This window comes from Salvelinus sp. IW2-2015, unplaced genomic scaffold, assembly GCF_002910315.2.
Source record: "Salvelinus sp. IW2-2015 unplaced genomic scaffold, ASM291031v2 Un_scaffold1958, whole genome shotgun sequence".
NCBI lineage: Eukaryota > Metazoa > Chordata > Actinopteri > Salmoniformes > Salmonidae > Salvelinus > Salvelinus sp. IW2-2015.
Genome location: NW_019943311.1, coordinates 129268 through 149267, shown reverse-complemented (window position 1 = coordinate 149267; position 20000 = coordinate 129268). Strand labels below are relative to the sequence as shown.

Genomic DNA, 20000 nt, shown 5'->3' with positions numbered 1-20000 from the left:
AAAGAAAATATAACTATTTGACACACTGGAAGAATCAAAAACAAAAAAACTGAGCAATTGGAATGCTATCTGGCCCTAAACAGAGAGTACACAGTGGCAGAATACCTGACACTGTGACTGACCCAAATCAAGAAAATCCTTCACTATGTAGAGACTCTGTGAGCACAGCCTTGCTATTGAGAGAGGCCGCCATAGGCAGACCTGGCTCTTGAGAGAAGACAGGCTATGTGTCCACTGCCCACAAAATGAGGTGGAAACTGAGCTGCACTTCCTAACCTCTGCCCAATGTATGACCATATTAGAGACACATATTTCTCTCAGATTACACAGACCCACAAAGAATTCGAAACAAATCCAATTTTGATAAACTCCCATATCTGTTGGGTAAAATACCACAGCGTGCAAGATTTGTGACCAGTTGCAAAAGAAAAGGTCAACGAGTGAAGAACAAACACCATTGTAAATACAACCTATATTTATGTTTATTTCTTTTCCCTTTTTACTTTACTATTTGCATATCGTTACAACACTGTCTGACATTGGAAATGTCTCTATTATTTTGGAACTTGTGAGTGTAATATTACTGTTCACTTTTTATTGTTTATTTCACTTTTTATTGTTTATTAATTTCACTTGCTTTGACAATGTAAACATGTGTTTCCTATGCCTATATAGCCCTTGAATGGAACTGATAGAGAGAGAGAGAGAGAGAGAGAAAGAGAGAAGGAAGGAGAAGAGAGAGAGAGAGAGACAAAGAGAGAGAGACAAAGAGAGAGAGACAAAGAGAGAGAGAGGAAACAAGGGGCAGGTCGGTAAAATGGCACACTGCTCGCTTTCCCTCCAGAGGCTATCATCTCAATGAACAACACCACATAACATGTGCTATCAATGATATGCTTTTCTCTGTCAAAACGATTTACTGTTGTTAGCCACGATCTTTGGTTCTACATTTATGCATCACATCTCAGCCTCTGATGAATATACAACATATCTACAACATGTTGACAACATCAACTGTTTCCAAGAGAGCAAAATAAATCACCACAGGAATGTGTGATGCAGCAGGAATGCCTAAGAGGAAGCAGGAAATATGGTGCACCAGCTACAAGCCCCATTCACTATCAGGTGAGAAACAGCTCTGGAGAGAGAGAGACTGAATCAGGCGCTTAATCAGAGGACTATCTACGGAAGCATGACCACCTTCCTATTCCCTAGTCGGAGTACCTACAGGATGGGTCTGGTATGAGGAGTTCTGTAGGTCGGAAGGCAACKCGCTATTATCTCGGAATTGAAAAACACATTGAATAACAGCACCGAGGAAACAACCGTGGGAATTGTACAGAGATCACCGTGACTGAGGCCCTGATGGAGAGAAWTGAAGAATATGATGCTAGTGTTTTGTTCAGCTTTGTGTGCAAATCTTTGGATTAAAAATGAAATGAAATGTGTCTGATTTATTTATTAACTGACAGACATGRAGGACTTACCAGCAGAGTCCAGAGTTCTGTTGCTTTGGTTGAATCCGGCACCTCTGCCACCTTCCTCGTCCATGTTGCTAGGCAACCCAGAGCCGAGCGAGTGAGACAAGGCTGTCTCCTCCTCCACTGGTGGTTCGGAGGGCACCTCCAGGGGCTCTCTCTCCGGCKCCTCGCCACCCCGCTCTTCAGATCTCTCCGTGGGGACCCAGGATATGGACGGAGATGCCACCCTGGAGCTGCCCTGGCTGACTGAGGCTGAGGGTGGAGGGGCTGGAGCTCCAGCACCTGGTCTGGATGGAGGGGAAGAGTCTCTGCTGTCTGACCCAGCTGTGGAGCTGCTGACTGTGGGTTGGGTTGTGCTGCCACTGGCTCGTGACTGGTTCTTCCACATGGTTCTGTTGTTGGATGGAGGGACCCTGAGTTTGGGTTTGGTTGTTCCAACGGGGATACCGGTAAARTGGATCTCCCCTCTGGCCTCGTCGGAGGCCCCCAGGGCACTCCCTTCCTCCTCTTTCACCATCGCTCTCCCGCTCCCAGCGGTGGCTATGCTATCTGCTCTAGTGGTACTAGTGGTAACCTCTTCCATTCTCCTATCTCCCGGCTGGGGCGAGGTCACACCTGTTGAAGGGGTCACTTGGACCCATGTCCCCCCTATGGGCTGAGTAGTGTCTGGGATAGCCTTCCACCCTCCAGTGGTGGAGGTGGAGGCAGAGGACTGGATCTCTGTGGCCGGGGTAGAGGTGAGCAGGGCTGGGAGCTGATGGCTCACCAGGGAGGACGAAGGCTCACCAGGGGAGGACGACGGCACACCAGGGGAGGACGAAGCTCACCAGGGGAGGACGAACGCACCAGGGAGGACGAAGGCTCACCAGAGGAGGACGAAGGCTCACCAGGGAGGACGAAGGCCTCACCGGGGAGGACGACGGCACACCAGGGGAGACGACGGCTCACCAGGGGAGGACGACGGCGGCTACCCAGGGGAGACGACGGCGGCTCACCAGGGAGGACGAAGGCTCACCAGGGGAGGACGACGGCACATCAGGGAGGACGAAGGCTCACCAGGGGAGGACGACGGCACACCAGGGGAGGACGACGGCTCACCAGGGAGGACGACGGCACACCAGGGAGGACGACGGCTCACCAGGGAGGACGACGCCACCAGGGGAGGACGACGGCTCACCAGGGGAGGACGACGGCTCCCAGGGAGGACACGGCACACCAGGGGAGGACGACGGCACACCAGGGGAGGACGACGGCTCACCAGGGAGGACGACGGCACACCAGGGGAGGACGACGCTCACGCGGAGGACGACGGCACACCAGGGGAGGACGACGGCACACCAGGAGGACGACGGCTCACCAGGGAGGACGACGGCACACCAGGGGAGATGACGGCTCACCAGGGTAGGACGACGGCTCACCCGCGGAGGACGACGGCTCACCAGGGGAGGACGACGGCTCACCAGTGGGTGGTGTATCATCTAGGTCCCCCAGTCCTGAGCCATCCCACCACCCACCACCCCATGAGGATAAACCTGAAGAGGGAAGAGAGGGAAGAGGTTAGAGGAGGCAGTGGGATATGGAAAGAGYGAGAGAGAAGGAAAGAAGGATAAGGGAGTGAGAAAAGGGAAGGGACAGAGATGCCCACACCCCATATAACCACCCTCAGATCAGACCTATGCCCCTCCTACCCACCCCATGCCCCACACTCCTGCAAAGAGGGCCGCAACATGAAAGACACACATACGCCCAGGCCGTGAGCAGGAAAACAGGCCCAACCCCCATTCTAACACTAGCCCAAGTCAATGGCATGTACCAGATGCTCAGCAGGCTCTGCTCACACTTACTGGTCTGAGTCAAAACCAAACGACTAACAACTTTGGGACACTTTATGGAACACAAAGCCTTCACCATCTCATCCTGGAATATCCAAGGCCTGAGMTCATCTGCTTTTGGCCTAAAGAGCAGGAACCTGGACTTCACCAAAGAAATCAGAAATACAGACATTGTCATCCTACAAGAAACATGGTATAGAGGAGATGGATCCACTGGTTGCCCTCTAGGTRACAGAGAGCTGGTAGTCCCATCCACCAAAGGAACATTTTACATTTGGCTTGAAATTGAAAAGGAAATGATTTGAACAGAGAAAAATGTCRTCCTGTAACCTAAATCCCTCCACTAGAATCCCCAGACTTTAATGAAGACAGCTTCTCCATCCTGGAGGGGGAAATCAACCATTTCCAGGCCCAGGGACAMGTACTAGTCTGTTGRGACCTAATGCCAGAACTGGACAAGAGCCTGACACCCTCAGCACACAGGGGGACAAACACCTACCTTGAGGTGACAGCAATCCCTCCGCCATATACCCCTCTAGACACAACTACGACAACATAACCAACAAAAACTGGTCACAACTCCTGCAGCTCTGTCACACACTGGGCATGTATATAGACAATGGTAGATTTAGAGGGGACTCCTACGGTAGGTACACCTATAACTCATCTCTTGGCAGTAGCACTGTAGACTACTTATCACTGACCTCAACCCAGAGTCTCTCAGAGAGTTCACAGTCAGCCCACTGACATCCCTACAGACACAGCAAAACACAGTCTACATTGAACAGAGCAATACTCAATCATCCAGCATTCAAAGCCCAAAAACTGGAGATATCAACAAATATATAGATGAAGAAAAGCATCGCAGAAACCTATCATAAAACAAATGAGGCAAACAACAAATTCAACTCCCTTTTAGACAACTCCTGACAAAATGTTACTTAATAGTAAGTATAAACTTGCAGATGAAAATTCTAAACAGTATATTTACCCAGCTTCCCTAACAAAAGTAAAAATGTCAAGCAACAACCTAAGAAAAATAACAACCAATGACAAATGTTTGATGAAGAAGCAAAAACTAATTACAGAAATTGATAAACCTATTCCAACCAAAACATGAAACCAGAAAACCTGAGCCCGACCCTTCACATGCTTGAATCACTAAAACAATATAGAAAAACACTACGGAAGAGAAGAACAAGCATCCAAATCGCTCAATGTAAATGAAGAATCCATTAGAATCTAACCCATAACCCACTCTGACATCTTCCCCAATATTTTAACCAAGGACTGATCAACCCAATCCACAAAATTGGGACAAATACCCAAAAACTACTTTGGGAATAATCAACAGCCAACCTGGGTATCCTCTGCATATCATTAACAGCAATCAACATCCTAGCAAAACAATTAACTGAGCAAATGTCAAATTGCTCTTTTACAAATTACCATAAGACAGACCACGTATTCACCTGCACACCCTATTGACAAAAAAACAAACCAAAACAAAGCATCTTCTCATACTTTGATTCAAAAAAAAACTTTGACTCAATTGCAGAGGATTGCTAAAAATTTATAAAGTGGTTGGGAAAAAAGACAACATATAAAAAAATACACAACAACAATGCGAGCTAAAATTGCAAAAACACACACCTTCTACCACAGCCATGAGGGAGACAGGATGCAGCTTCTATCCCAACCACTCAACATATATATCAAACGAATTGCAAGTGCACTTAGAACAGTCTGCATCACCCTGCCCTCACCCTACTAGAATCTGAAGTCAAATGTCTACTATTTCTGATGATCTGTGCCTCTGTCCCCCAAACAATGAGGCCCCACAGCAGCACCTAATATTCAGCACAGACTCTGCCAAACTTGGCATGACCATAAATCACAGTAGACAAAAAATGTTTCCAAAAATGTCCATTGCCAGGACCACAAAATTCAAATCCATCTAGACAGAGTGCCCTGTAAACCTCAGCCTAAACTCACACCACAGTAACTTCCTAAAACTGTGAAACAGCTGATAGACAAGCAAGAATGGAATTCTATGGCATCAAAAGGAACATAAAATGTAACATACCAATTAGGATCTTGGCAAAAAATACTTTAATTAGTATATGAACCCATTGCCCTTCTGTGTAAGGTTCTAGGCCGGTCACCAAGACAGATTCACAACATTAGACAAACACCAAAATGAACTCTGCATGCAGAAATGTTCTACTTTGTAAGAGACTCAGTGAGATAGCCGCCGGTAGCAGACCGGTCTCAAAGAATACAGGCTCTGCACACTGCCCACAATAATGAGTGGAAACGAGCTTGCACTTCCTAACCTCCTGCCCAATGATATGACCATAGACATATACAGTGGCTTGGAAAGTTATTCACCCCTTGCCATTTCCTAATTTGTTGCCTTACAACCTAATTAAAACTGTTTTTGGGGGGTGATCATTGATTTACACAATCCAGCTACCACTTGAAAGCAAAATATGTTTTATGTGAAACAACAAAAATGAGAAAAAAAGAAAAAAAAAAGCTTGAGCGTATGCATAACTATTCATCTCCCTCCCAAAGCAATACTTGTAAACACCTTCTTTCGCAGCAATACAGCCCTGGCAAGTCTCTGGATTTTTGCCCATTCTTCAAGCAAAAAACTCGCTTCCATGATCCTTTCAAGTGATTGCTCCGCTGGTGTACAGCAATCTGAATCACAATCTCCAATGTTGTCTGGGATCATGACTACCATTTCACAAGACATTTAATGTTTCCCCTTTAAACACCTCGAGTGTCTTGCCTTTAGCACTACTGCTTAGGTCAAGATCCTGCGAAAAGCGTGACCTCCGTCCCAGTCTAACAAATGCTCTGGAAACTCCCACTTCAATCATTCCTTCAATTCTGACAGTTTCCCAAGTCCCTGCCGATGGGAAAAATCCCAACAGCATGATTGCTTGCCACACCCATGCTTCACGTGGGATGTGTTCTCGGGGTGATAGGACAGTGTTGGTTTAGCGGCAAGACATAGCGTTTTCCTTGATGGCAAAAAAGCTCATTTTAGTCTTCATCATGACCAAGATACCTTTCTTCATTATGTTTGGGGAGTTCCCAATGCCTTTTGGCGAACACCAAACATGTTTGCTTATTTTTCTTTAAGGAAATTGCCTTTTTTTTCTGGCCATCTCTTCTGTAAAGCCAGACTTCTGTTGTAGTTATATGGCTTAAAGTGGATACCTCGAACAATACTCCTTTGTCCGCTGTGAGAGCTTGCAGCTCATTCAGTTATCTTTGTCCCTTTGTGGTGCCTCTCTGACTACCCTCCTTGCCTGTCTGAGTTTATTGTTCTCGCGGCCCCTCTCTTGCAGTTTTTCTGTGTGCCATATTATGTAAATTTTTAATAAGGATTTAATGGTGCTCTGTGGAGCCTCAAAGTTCGGTATTTATTTTATGACACCACAGCCCATTGTACTCTCACCAAACTTGTCCCTGACCTTTATGGAGAGCTCCGTTTATCATGGGTGCCGCATTGCTCGTGGTTGACTCTAATTAATGGTTTAACCGTTCATTGGCTTTATAGTATGGCAAGTAGGGTTTGAATACATACTGTACGCATTATTTCTTTCACTTCACAATTTGGACCATTTGGTGTATTCCTTACATGAAATCCAAATAAAAATTCTAGTTTAAATAGACAGGCTGATATAGCAACGAAAGAGCAAAAGCACAAGGGGAATGAATACTTTTTGCAAGCCACTTATTTCCCTCAAATATAACAACAGACACAGGAATTTGAAAACAAATCAATTTTGTAAAACTTCCATATCTATTGGGTAAATCCAACAGTGGCAAAATTTGTGACCAGTTGCCCAAAACAAGGCACACCCATTGCAAAACAAACACCTGTATAAATACCAACCCATATTAACATATATTTATTATTCCTATTGTAAATTAACATTTGCATCATCGTTACAACATGAATGCAGACAAAGTGCTTGTATTTTTTGAAACGTTGCTAGTGAATGTTTACTGTTAATTTCTTTTATCTTTATTATCTGTTTTCATTTCTTTGGCAATGTACACTAGTTTTTTCCATGCAATAAAAGCCCTTTGAATTGAATTGAGAGAGAAAGAAGAGAGAGGCAAGTGAGAGCAAGGAGGAAATAGATGAATAAGAGAGAGAGCAAGAAAAGAAGAGAGCGAGAAAAAGAGAGAGCGAGAGAAAAGAGAGGGAGAGGGAGAGGGAAGGGAGAGAGACGGAGAGGGAGAGGGGAAAGAAGGAGAGAGGAGAGAGAGGGAAGAGAGGGGAGAGAGAGGGAAGAGGAATAATAGATAGATAATAATAGATAGATAGATGATAGATAGATAGATAGAAGATAGATAGATAATAGATAGATAAGTAGATAGATAAAGATAATAGATAGTAATAGATAAGAATAATAGATAATAGATAAGATAAGAGAAGAAGATAGAAGAGAGAGAGAGAGGAGAAGAAAGAAGAAGAGAGAGAAGACAAGAGAAGAAGAAACAGAGAGACAGAGAAGAGAGACGAAAGAGAGGAGAGAGAGGAGACGAGAAGCGAGAGAGAGAGACACACACACCACAGACCCCAGGCAACAGCACAATTAGACCCAACCAAATCATGAGAAACAAAAAGATAATTACTTGACACTTGGAAAGAAGATAACAAAAAAACAGAGCAAACTAGAATGCATTTGGCCCTAAACAGAGAGTACCCACCCGGCAGAATACACTGACCACTGTGACTGACCCAAACTTAAGGAAAGCTTTGACTATGTACAGACTCAGTGAGCATAGCCTTGCTATTGAGAAAGGCCGCCGTACAGACATGGCTCTCAAGAGAGACAGGCTATGTGCTCACTGCCCACAAAAGGAGGTGGAAACTGAGCTGCACTTCCTAACCTCCTCCCAATGTATGACCATATTAAGAGACATATTTCCCTCAGATTACACAGATCCACAAAGAATTCGAAAACAAATCCAATTTTGATGAATCGAAATTGAAAATCACAGTGTGCCATCACAGCAGCAAGATTTGTGACCTGTTCCCACGAAAAAGGGCAACACACTGAAGAACAAACACCATTGTAAATACACCATATTTATGGTTATTTATTTTCCCTTGTGTACTTTAAACCATTTGTACATTGTTACAACACTGTATATATATAATATGACATTTGTAATGTCTTTATTGTTTGAAACTTCTGTATGTGTAATGTTACTGTTAATTTTTAGTTTATTTCACTTTGTATATTATATTACCCACTTGCCTTTGGCATTAACACATGTTTCCCATGCCAATAAAGCCCCTTAATTGAATTGAATTGAATGAATTGAATTAGAGAAGAAAGCAGAAACACAGGAGCTGGAAAGAAACCCTTTATGAGAATAATTAAATAATGCAGAAAAACAATGTCTAAGGTTCCCTTCTCTGTTAAACATTTATGCCTGTGGGTTGAAAGGGGCCAGAGAACATATCTGTATTAATGAAGTCTAGACTACTGAAAAGGCCAGTCCTTATTGAATTACCACCCAGACAGTTTTTGACCCAGACAAACGTTCACACCCACTCACAAACACACTCTCTCTTTCTCTCTAATATTCACTGTGGTCCTCTGTAGCTGTTGGTAGAGTATGGCTCTTGCAACGTCAGGATAGTGGGTTCAATTTCCTGGCCCACCTGTATGTAAAATGTCTGCACGCATGACTGTAAGTCGCTTTGGATAAAAGATCTTCAGTCTTTTGGAAAAGAACTAAATGATGATACATTACTCTCTAGCTGTAAATCTCAGTATCCCAACCAAAATAAAGAAAAAAACACTAACCTGGAGCAGGAGAGCCGGTGGGTACAGCCACACTGTCTGTCAGAGTTCCTGCTGCACTTCCCTTTCTCTCCCCCTCTGGACTGCCTGTTCCTGGGGTACCTTCTGCCAGGTAGTTCCACGGCTTCCACATGGACTTCACTATCTTGGCCATCACCTTTAGACAGAGGCCACCATACACCCAATACAATGAATATACTGTACAGTAAACAATACTAGGGCCAGAAAAGTGCCAATATGCCAACGTACTTGATGATTCAGTACTTGTAATAAACGGATGTTGTAAAACTGACCAACCTTTCTGTCAGCTGGGGTCGATGGTGATAGGTCTTCCTGAGTGGTAGTACTTGGACTGGGGCTGGGTGTGGCTGGAGGTCTGAGGAAAGCTCCAGAGTCAGGGTKCATGTCTCCCAGGTCTCCCCAGGCTAGAGAGCTCTCTCCTGGGCTCAGCTGCAGGGTGACATACCCCTCAGAGGACTCGGAGGACCAGGGATCTGTGGCTGAGAAGACAAACATGCTGAATTACAGTAAAAATAATCAACCAAAGCAACCAGTAACTTTGGTCAAAAGTAGTGATCTATATGGTTACAGTAATAGGGTGTAATTTAAGTTGCAAATAATGTTTCTTACAAGAGTGGGCCTCTRCCTCCAGATCAACCAATCCGGTCCAGTTTGAGGGTGTGAGGTCATCAGATGGTGAAAGGTTACGGCTCTCTGTGACTACGGGAGAGAGAGGAGGATTAATGATAGAATCAGAATAGAATAGAAAAATAGAATAGAAAAACATTGTTTCCATTCAACAATGTAAAAAAAMATAAAAACATTCATCTTTCCATTCATCTCCAAACCCACCGGTGGTTGGTGTGCTGCTGGTGGTCTCAGTAGCCAGGGCAGGACTGTCTGTTCCCAGGTTGTCTGAGTGGCTGGAGTCGGTCAGCTGGCTCCAAGGCTTCCACAAAGACGTGTAGATCCTAGAGATGGGGCCTGGCTTCTTCACGTTCCCTGTGAGGCACAATGAGAGTCAATGAATGACTAATTTAGTCCAGCTTCATTCTGAATGATTAATTCAGTGCAGCTTCATTCTGAGTGATTCATTTTGTGCAGTTTCTATCTGAATGATTCATTCAGTGCAGCTTCATTCTGAATGATTCATTTAGTGCAGCTTAATTCTGAATGATTCATTTAGTTTAGCTTCATTCTGAATGATTCATCTAGTGCAGCTTCATTCTGAATGATTAATTCAGTCCAGCTTCAATTCTAAATGACGGAAACAAATTCCTCATGCTTTACCTCAAGGAGAAAGTGGACAGATGTCCAAGTTAAATCACATGCCAGTAAACATACGATGAGACCATAAGGATTTGTAAAGTATGCATGCACAGGAGATGCTAAAAGCCTATGAATGAACAATGACCAAGAATGTACGGACAGTATTTGCAATGAATTCATGTCTAATAATGAATACTCTCTCTCCTCCTTCCCTCACTAAAGCCCTCTTTCACTTCCTAGAAGTATATCCAGCAGTACCATTCTAAAAACGAGACAGGTTAAAGGCCCAATGCAGCCATTTTTATCTCAATATCAAATTATTTCTGCGATATAATTAAGTAACTTACTGTGATAGATTTAAATTAAAATGGTCAAAAAGAAACTAAAATAGCTTCTTAGCAAAGAGCAATTTTTCCAACAAGAATTTTCCTAGGACCGTCTGGGAGTGATCTGAGTGGGGAGGGGAAAGCTGAAAACTAGCTGTTATTGGCAGAGAGGTTTCAAATCAGAAGAAAGAGGGTTTATTGGTCACGTACACAGTTTAGCAGGTGGCATAGCGGTGCAGTGAAACGCTTATGTTGCTAGCTCATAACAATGCAGTCAAATGTCTATTAACTAATTCATTAACTAATTAACTGCCTGGTGATGTCATCACTACTTCTATGCTCGCTTCGAGGCAAATAACACTGAAACATGCATGAGAGCACCAGCWGTTCTGGAAGACTGTGATCACGCTCTCCGCAGCCGATGTGAGTAAGACCTTTAAACAGGTCAACATTCACAAGGCCGCAGGGCCAGACGGATTATCAGGATGTGTACTGCAAGCATGCACTGACCAACTGGCAAGTATCTTCACTGACATTTTCAACCTCTTTCTGCCCAAGTTTGTAAACCAACATGTTTCAAGCAGACCACCCTAATGCCTGTGCCCAAGAACACTAAGGTAACCTGCCTAAATGACTACCGACCCGTAGCATTCACATCTGCAGCCATGAAGTGCTTAGAAAGGCTGGTCATGGCTCACATCAACACCATTATCCCAGAAACCCTAGACCCACTCCAATTTGCATACCGCCCCAACAGATCCACAGATTATGAAATCTCTATTGCACTCCACACTGCCCTTTCCCACCTGGACAAAAGGAACACCTATGTGAGAATGCTATTCATTGACTATAGCTCAGCGTTCAACACCATAGTGCCCTCAAAGCTCATCAATACYCTAAGGACCCTGGGACTAAACACCTTCCTCTTCAACTGGATCCTAGTCTTCCTGACAGGCCGCCCCCAGGTGGTAAGGGTAGGTAACAACACATCCGCTGATCCTCAACACAGGGGGCCCTCAGGGGTGCGTGCTCAGTCCCCTCCTGTGCTCCCTGTTCACTCATGACTGCACGGCCAGGCATGACTCCAACACCATCATTAAGTTTGCCGATGACACAACAGTGGTAGGCCCGATCACTGACAACGACGAGACAGCCTATAGAGAGAAGCTCGGAGACCGGGCCGTGTGGTGCCAGGACAACAACCTCTCCCTCAAAGTGATCAAGACATTCTCATCGACGGGGCTGCATTGGAGCAGGTTGAGAGTTTCAAGTTCCTTGGTGTCCACATCACCAACAAACTAACATGGTCCAAGCACACCAAGACAGTCGTGAAGAGGGCACGACAAAAGCTATTTCCACTCAGGAGACTGAAAATATTTGGCATGGGTCCTCAGATCCTCAAAAGGTTATACAGCTGCAACATTGAGAGCATCCTGACTGGTTGCATCACTGTCTGGTTTGGCAACTGCTCGGCCTCCGACCTCAAGGCACTACAGAGGGTAGTGCGAACGGCCCAGTACATRACTGGGGCCAAGCTTCCTGCCATCCAGGACCTCTATACCAGGCGGTGTCAGAGGAAGGCACTAAAAATTGTCAAAGACTCCAGCCACCCTAGTCATAGACTGTTCTCTCTGCTACCACACGGCCAGCAGTACTGGAGCGCCAAGTCTAGGTCCAAGAGGCTTCTAAACAGCTTCTACCCCCAAGCCATAATTAGTAAAAAATTGTACCTTTATGTAACTAGGGAAGCCAGTTAAGAACAAATTCTTATTTACAATGACAGCATAGGAACAGTGGGTTAACTGCCTGGTTCAGGGGCAGAACAACAGATTTTTACCTTGTCAGCTCAGGGATTCAATCTATCAACCGTTCAGTTACTAGCCCAATGCTCTAACCACTAGGCTACCTGCCGAACACCTAATCAAATGGCTACCCAGACTATTTACATTGACCCCCCTCCCCCCTTTTACACTGCTGCTACTCTATGTTGTTATCATCTATGCATAGTCACTTTAATAACTCTACCCACATGTACACATTACCTCAACTAACTGGTGCCCCCCGCACAGTCTCTCTGTACCGGTACTCCCCTGTATATAGTCTCACTATTGTTATTTTACTGCTGCTCTTTAATTACTTGTTACTTGTATCTCTTATTCTTATCCATATTTTTTTATAACTGCATTGTTGGTTAGGGGCTCTTAAGTAAGCATTTCACTGTAAGTTTTACASATGATGTATTCTGCGCATGTGACAAATACAATTTGATTTGATTTGACAAGTCGATTCAGTAGAGATGGTCCGGTCATCATAGCTACACCTTGATCACTTGGAATCCAGATCTGGACTTCATTCTCACCTCTGTAGCAATAGGCGTCATAGAGTGGTATGGCATCTGTAGCATTGGCTGATCCGCTGCTGGTTGTGGTTCCATTGGTGTTGGGTACAACGGTCCGGACCCCTGGCTGGTCCCCTCCACAGCCCTGCCTGGGCTGGGTGATAGGGTAGCGGACACTGCCGTCAGAGAGCCAGCCTGGAGCACAGACGTCTAGTCCTGTCCTCCAGGCCAGGTAGAGCTGTCCCACCGTGGCTAACTGTCCCCCCAGGGAGACGCAGCGTTCTGAGGCAGAGGACAAAGACAGACGCCCTGGGACCCAGGAATGAAATACCTCACCTAGAGAGAGAGAGAGAGAGAGAGAGAGAGAGACGAGAGACGAGAGAGAAGAGAGAGAGAGAGAGAGAGAGAGAGAGAGGAGAGAGAGACAGAGAGAGAGAGCAGAGAGAGAGAGAGAGAAAGATGGGGACCGCAGAGGAGAGAGACCGAGAGGAGAGAGACGAAGAGAGGAGAGAGATGAGAGAGAGAGAGGAGGATCGAGATAGAGAGAGAGAGAGAAGAGATACGGTAGAGAGAGAGAGACGAAGAATGAGACGAGACAGTTACAGATTACCGACTGGGCATGGAGGCCACGTGCCCCTGATCACATATGAACATGTAACAGCTTGTTTGGTACCCTCCTGGAAGTCCCCCCCCCTCCCCCCCCCCCCCCCCAACCCCCCAGAAGGTAGCACCATGAACACAGCGGTGAAGGCCCCTTGAGGTCAGGGCCCTCCCCCCAGATAGCATATGAACACATCAGTTGAAGTTCCTCCTCAGCCTCATGGCCAAAATGTATAGAATAGCTTGAGATTAGCTATACAACTGCACATATATCTGTCTGCCATGGCAAAATGTGTAGAATTGCAAGGAAATTCACTGTTAAAGACATCCTACAGTGATTGTTGAAATGTTCCTGTTGAAAAGTGTATATCCAAGTAAAAATATAACAAAATACACACACTCCCAAGTATAGAAAAAACATGTTTTGAAACAAAATAGTGTCTTTAGACAATAACTGCAAAACTTCAAGGAGAAAGACATTCAAAGAGTTGGTCTGATTGGAGTGGTGGTCTGATGGTGTTGGCCTGATGGAGTTGGCTGATGGTGTTGGTGATGGTTGTTGGCCGATGGTTAGTCTATGGTGTTCCTCATGTGTTGGCCTGATGTGTTAGGCTTGGCTGATGGTGTTGGCCTGATGGGTTAGCCTGATGGAGTTGTCTGATGTGTTGGCCTGATGGTGTTGCCTGATGGAGTTGGCCTGATGGAGTTGGTCTGATGGTGTTTGGTCGATGGTGTTTGGCCTGATGGTGTTTAGCCTGATGGAGTTGGTCTGATGGTGTTGGTCTGATGGTTGTTGGCCTGATGGAGTTGCCTGATGGAGGTTGGTCTGATGTGTTGGTCTGATGGTGTGGCCTGATGGTGTTGGTCTGAGGAGTTGGTCTGATGGTGTTGGCCTATCGTGTTGGGCTCGATCGTGTTGGTGATCGTTTGTCTGATGGTGTTGCGCTGATGGAGTTGGTCCTGATGGTGTTGGCTCTGATGGAGTTGGTCTGATGGGGGTGTTGCATGGTGTTGGCCTGATGGTGTTGGCCTGAGGTGTTGGCCTGATGCGAGTTGGTCTGATGGTGTTGGCCTGAGTTGGTGTTGGGCCTGATGGTTGTTGGTCTGTCTGATGGAGTTGGTTCTGATGGTGTGTCTGATGGTGTTGGCCTGATGGGTGTTGGCCTGATGGTGTTGGCCTGATGGTGTTCGGCTGATCTGGTGTGGTCTGATGTGTTGGTCTGATGGAGTTGGCCTGATGTGTGTCTGATGGTGTTGTCTGATGGGTGTTGGCCTGATGGAGTTGGTCGATGGTTTGGCCTGATGGTGTTGGCTGATGGTGTGGTCTGATTTGAGTGCTGAGGTGTTGGTCTGAATGTGTTGGCCTTGAGGTTTTGGCCTGAATGTTTGGTCTGATGAGTTGGCCTGATGTGTGGTCTGAATGGTGTTGGTCTGATGGGTTGGCCTGATGGAGTTGGCTAATGGAGTGGGTCTGATGGTGTTGGTCTGATGGTGTTGTCTGATGGGAGTTGTCTGATGGTGTTGCTTTGATGGTGTGGTCTGATGTGTTGCTGTCTGTATGGTGCTGGTCTGATGGTGTTGGTCTGATGGTGTTGTCTGATGAAAGTTGTGATGTCATCAGCCTATAGAGAAACAAAAGAGGAAAAGCCACCCCTCACTTGTGCTATGTCATGACTGACTTGGACCACCTATTGAGATGTTGGTTAGTAAATCAGGTGTTAAATTAGGTGAAAAGGAGACTGGAGTTGCTACTTTACAGTTTTTTTACAATCACTTTGGCACTAATTTCAGAACCTTGATATCCTTTTTCAAAACTCTAGACACCAAATCACACACTGATGATCAAAATGAATCAACATTTTTCAAAACTCAACACTTTTTCCAATTGCTTGGATACAATACACATAGAGCTAAGATCATTTGTTCATTGAACTAAAATCACCTGTTCAAAATGTCAAAATGCAATTCACACATCTGAGATGACTGTCTACTCATTTCATTACAATGATCTAACTATCAATTGATACAACTGCTCAAAATGATAGTAACTGTTGCTTTACTCTTAATGCATACTTTTATGGAAACTGACTAACAATATTCCATGTTTAGATCATGAAAGTTTCAGGATAACGAGATCCATTGACACCAATTACCGTGGAACATCAACCAATTGGACAACATAATCTATGGATGTAATATTTCATCATCATTCTTTATCAGACACTGTTTCTATGTCCCATGACCACTTTTCAGACCCATGTTTTTCAGATTTGATTCATTACTGTACACTCACCGGCCACTTTATTAGGTACACCTATCTAGTACTGGTAGGACCCCCTTTTGCCTCACACAACAGCCTGCACACCCTGTTTAACGGCTGTTATTTGAGCATTAGTGGCCTTTCTGTTAGCTTGAATGAGTCTGGATTTCTCCTTTGACCTCGTCTCATTAACAAGGTGTTTTAACAGGTGAGGTGAGGAAGGCGAGGAACACTGCAGTTGACGTTTTACTGTTGATTTTTCTTTTTTGTAGCTAATTATTTTTTCTTTGATTCAAAGAAATCTTAATGTTGTGATTTTAGAGTATTTCTTAAAAAAAGGGTCAGATTTTTGTTCAATTATTCCACTGTGCTGTAGTATTCTCTCTACTAGTCATTTTTACAGGGCAGTTGACGTTTTACTGTATTTTTTGGTTGTAGCAAATAATTTTTGCTTTGATTAAAAAAAACTGTTGTGATTTTATTGTATTTCTTTGATAAATTTCAGATTTTGTTCAGTGTTCCACTGTGTCTGTAGTATTCTCTACTATGTCCTTTTACAGCGATGTATTTACGTGTAGTACCATAATTAAACATGTATCACATATTTGTTACTCCAATATTTAATGATTGTACGAACAACTACACAGTGAAACAATCGGTATCTTTTGTGTGGGTGATCTGAATAATGTTCCTATGGTATTTCATGATAACTTAGTTATTTGAACCAATGATTCTGCTCAGTGCAAGGTTTTTTAAAGATATGAATGCACAATGCAATGTTTTGAACATTGGACAGCCTGTGTTACAAGTGATGACCGTTTTGGTTTTGTGTCTAGAAAAATGACCACAAGGTTCTGAAATTAGTGCCAAAGTGATTGTAAAAACTGTAAATCAGCAATTATTTTTCTCCAATCTCATGGCAAACCCCCTGTGTGTGTGTGTCTATGTGTGTGTGTGTGTGTGTGTGTGTGTGTGCTGTGCTTGTGTGTGTGTGTGTGTGTGTGTGTGTGTGTGTGTGTGTGTGTGTGTGTGTGTGTGTGTGTGTGTGTGTGTGTGTGTGGTGTGTGTGTGTGTGGTGTGTGTGTGTGTGTGTGTGTGTGTGTGTGTGTGTGTGTGTGTGTGTGTGTCTTACCCTCCAGTTCCCTGCTGAAACAGTAGACATCGAACAGCTCATTAGCGTCTCTTTTCCCATAATTCCTCACACCAGATGAGTATTCCTGGTGTCCATAGCAACCAAGCTCTGGTGACTGGATAGGATAGCTGTGGAGATAGCATTTTTAGGATCAGAGCCAGAGGACACTAGCCTGCACTCCAATGTTAAAACTATCAAACAATGGTTGTCCTCCAAACAGAATGTAGTCTGAGTTTTTCAAAAAGTGAGTGTTTGGGTGTGACTGTGGCAGCTGTGTGTGTGTGTGTGGTGTGTGGTGTGTGGTGTGTGGTGTGTGGTGTGTGGTGTGTGTGTGTGTGTCCTCACCGGACAGTCTGGTCAGAGAGCCATCCGGCAGCACAGTTGGAGTAACCGTCATGGAACGCTGCCCACAGCTGGTTGGGCGTGGCGATGAGGGCGGAGTTCTCCTGACAGGCCCACTTAGCGTCATCAAATGAGAGGGCGTAACGGTCGCTAGGAGACCAGTAATGGAATACCACACCTGAGGAGAGAGACACAAAAGTGAGGTGATGGACAGACACATTCTCTCTCTCTCTCCCTTTCTATCTGCCTCTCTCTATCTCTCTGCTTCTCTCTCTGCCTCTGTCTCTCTGCCTCTCTCTCTCTCTGCCTCTCTCTCTCTCTGCTTCTCAATTCAATTCAATTCAATGGGCTTTATTGGCATGGGAAACATACGTTAACATTGCCAAAGCAAGTGAAGTAGATAATATACGAAAGTGAAATAAACTATACAAATGAACAGTAAACATTACACTCTCAGAAGTTCCAAAAGAATAAAGACATTACAAATGTCATATTATGTATACATACAGTGCTGTAACGATGTACAAATGGTTAAGGCACAAAAGAGAAAATAAACAAGCATAAATATGGGTTGTATTTATAATGGTGTTTGTTCTTCACTGGTTGACCTTTTATTGTGCAACAGGTCACAAATCTTGCTGCTGTGATGGCACAATGTGGTATTTCACGCAGTAGATATGGGAGTTTATCAAAATCGGGTTTGTTTTCAAATTCTTTGTGGATCTGTGTAATCTGAGGGAATATGTGTCTCTAATATGGTCATACATTTGGCAGGTTAGGAAGTGCAGCTCAGTTTCCACCTCATTTTGTGGGCAGTGTGCACATAGCCTGTCTTCTCTTGAGAGCCAGGTCTGCCTACGGCGGCCTTTCTCAATAGCCCCAGGACCAGCTTGCTTAGGGGACTCTTCTCCAGGTTCATCTCTGTGTAGGTGATGGCTTTGTTATTGAAGGTTTCGGAATCGATTCCTTTTAGGTGGTTGTAGAATTTAATGGCTCTTTTCTGGATTTTTATAATTAGCGGGTACCGGCCTAATTCTGCTCTGCATGCATTATTTGGTGTTTTACGTTGTACACAAAGAATATTTTTGCTAAATGTTTGTCCCATTTTGTGAATTCTTGGTTGGTGAGAAAACCCCAGACCTCACAACCATAAAGAGCAATGGGTTCTATAACTGATTCAAGCATTTTTAGCCAGATCCTAATTGGTATGTCGAATTTTATGTTKATTATGATGGCATAGAAGGCCCTTCTTGCCTTGTCTCTCAGATCGTTCTCAGCTTTGTGGAAGTTACCTGTGGCGCTGATGTGTAGGCCGAGGTATGTATAGTTTTTTTGTMTGCTCTAGGGCAACGATGTCTAGATGGAATTTGTAGTTGTGGTCCTGGCAACTGGACCTTTTTGGAACACCATTATTTTTGTCTTACTGAGATTTAATGTGTCAGGGCCCAGGTCTGACAGTATCTGTGCAGAAGATCTAGGTGCTGCTGTAGGCCCTCCTTGGTTTAATTAAATTAATTAATTAAATGTATTTATACATTTTTATTTGACCTTTATTTAACTAGGCAAGTCAGTTGGGGACAGAAGCACCAGCTCAGCAGCAAACAGTAGAAATTTGACTTCAGATTCTAGTATACACCATGACAACGCAGACTGTTCTAGTGTCCTAGCCAATTTGTTGATATATATGTTGAAGAGGGTGGGGCTTAAGCTGCATCCCTGTCTCACCCCACGGACCTGTGGAAAGAAATGTGTTTTTCCCCCAACACCACTTTCCATGAATTTTTATAGCAGGCCCATGCCAAATTTAGTTGAAAGCTTTTTTGAAATCAACAAAGCATGAGAAGACTTTGCCTTTGATTTGGTTTGTTTGTTMGTCAATTAGGGTGTGCAGGGTGAATGCGTGGTCTGTCGTACGGTAATTTGGTAAAAAGCTAATTTGACATTTTCTCTGTACATTGTTTTCAATTAGGAAATGTAAGGATTTTTCGAAGGTTGCTGTTGACACATATCCTACGGTAGTTATTGGGGTCAAATTTCTCTCTAGTTTTGTTGATTGGGGTGATCAGTCCTTGGTTCCAAATATTGGGTAATTTTCCAGAGCTAAGGATGACGTTAAAGAGTTTAAGTATAGCTAATTGGAATTTGAGGTCTGTATATTTTATCATTTAATTTAGGATACCATCAATCCCACAGGTCTTTTTGGGTTGGAGGGTTTGTATTTTGTCCTGTAGTTCATTCAATGTAATTGGAGAATCCGATGGTTTCTGTTAGTCTTTCATAGTTGATTCTAAGATTCATATTTGATCATGTACTGTATATGTTTTTGCAGTATGTTCTTTGTTATAGAGCCAAAAAGATGGGAGAAGTGCTTTATTCATGCATTTCCATTTTGGATAGATAACTCTTCTTGTTGTTGTTGGTTTGGAGTTGTCCTATTTTCCCAGAAGTAGTTAGATTCTATGGATTCTTCAATTACATTAAGCTGATTTCTGACATGCTGTTCCTTCTTTTTCCGTAGTGTATTTATGTATTGTTTTAGCTATTTCTCACTCTCTCTATCGCTCTCTTGCTCTCTCT

General features: G+C 44.1%; 1 protein-coding gene across 1 annotated transcript in view; it reads right to left on the bottom strand.

The window, feature by feature from the left end:
- Positions 1 to 1487: 1487 nt before the first annotated feature.
- LOC112072552 (neurocan core protein) overlaps positions 1488 to 20000 on the bottom strand; it is a gene marked incomplete at its 3' end in the record, with an annotated part of 81575 nt that continues 63062 nt past the window's right edge. The window contains exons 6-14 of the mRNA XM_024139949.2: positions 17427 to 17601; positions 17082 to 17209; positions 13111 to 13425; positions 10009 to 10158; positions 9787 to 9876; positions 9454 to 9656; positions 9160 to 9313; positions 2921 to 3013; positions 1488 to 2228 (exon numbers count right to left, since the gene is read on the bottom strand). Coding sequence (XP_023995717.2) covers positions 1488 to 2228; positions 2921 to 3013; positions 9160 to 9313; positions 9454 to 9656; positions 9787 to 9876; positions 10009 to 10158; positions 13111 to 13425; positions 17082 to 17209; positions 17427 to 17601 — 2049 coding nt within the window. The remainder of the gene's footprint in view (positions 2229 to 2920; positions 3014 to 9159; positions 9314 to 9453; positions 9657 to 9786; positions 9877 to 10008; positions 10159 to 13110; positions 13426 to 17081; positions 17210 to 17426; positions 17602 to 20000) is intronic.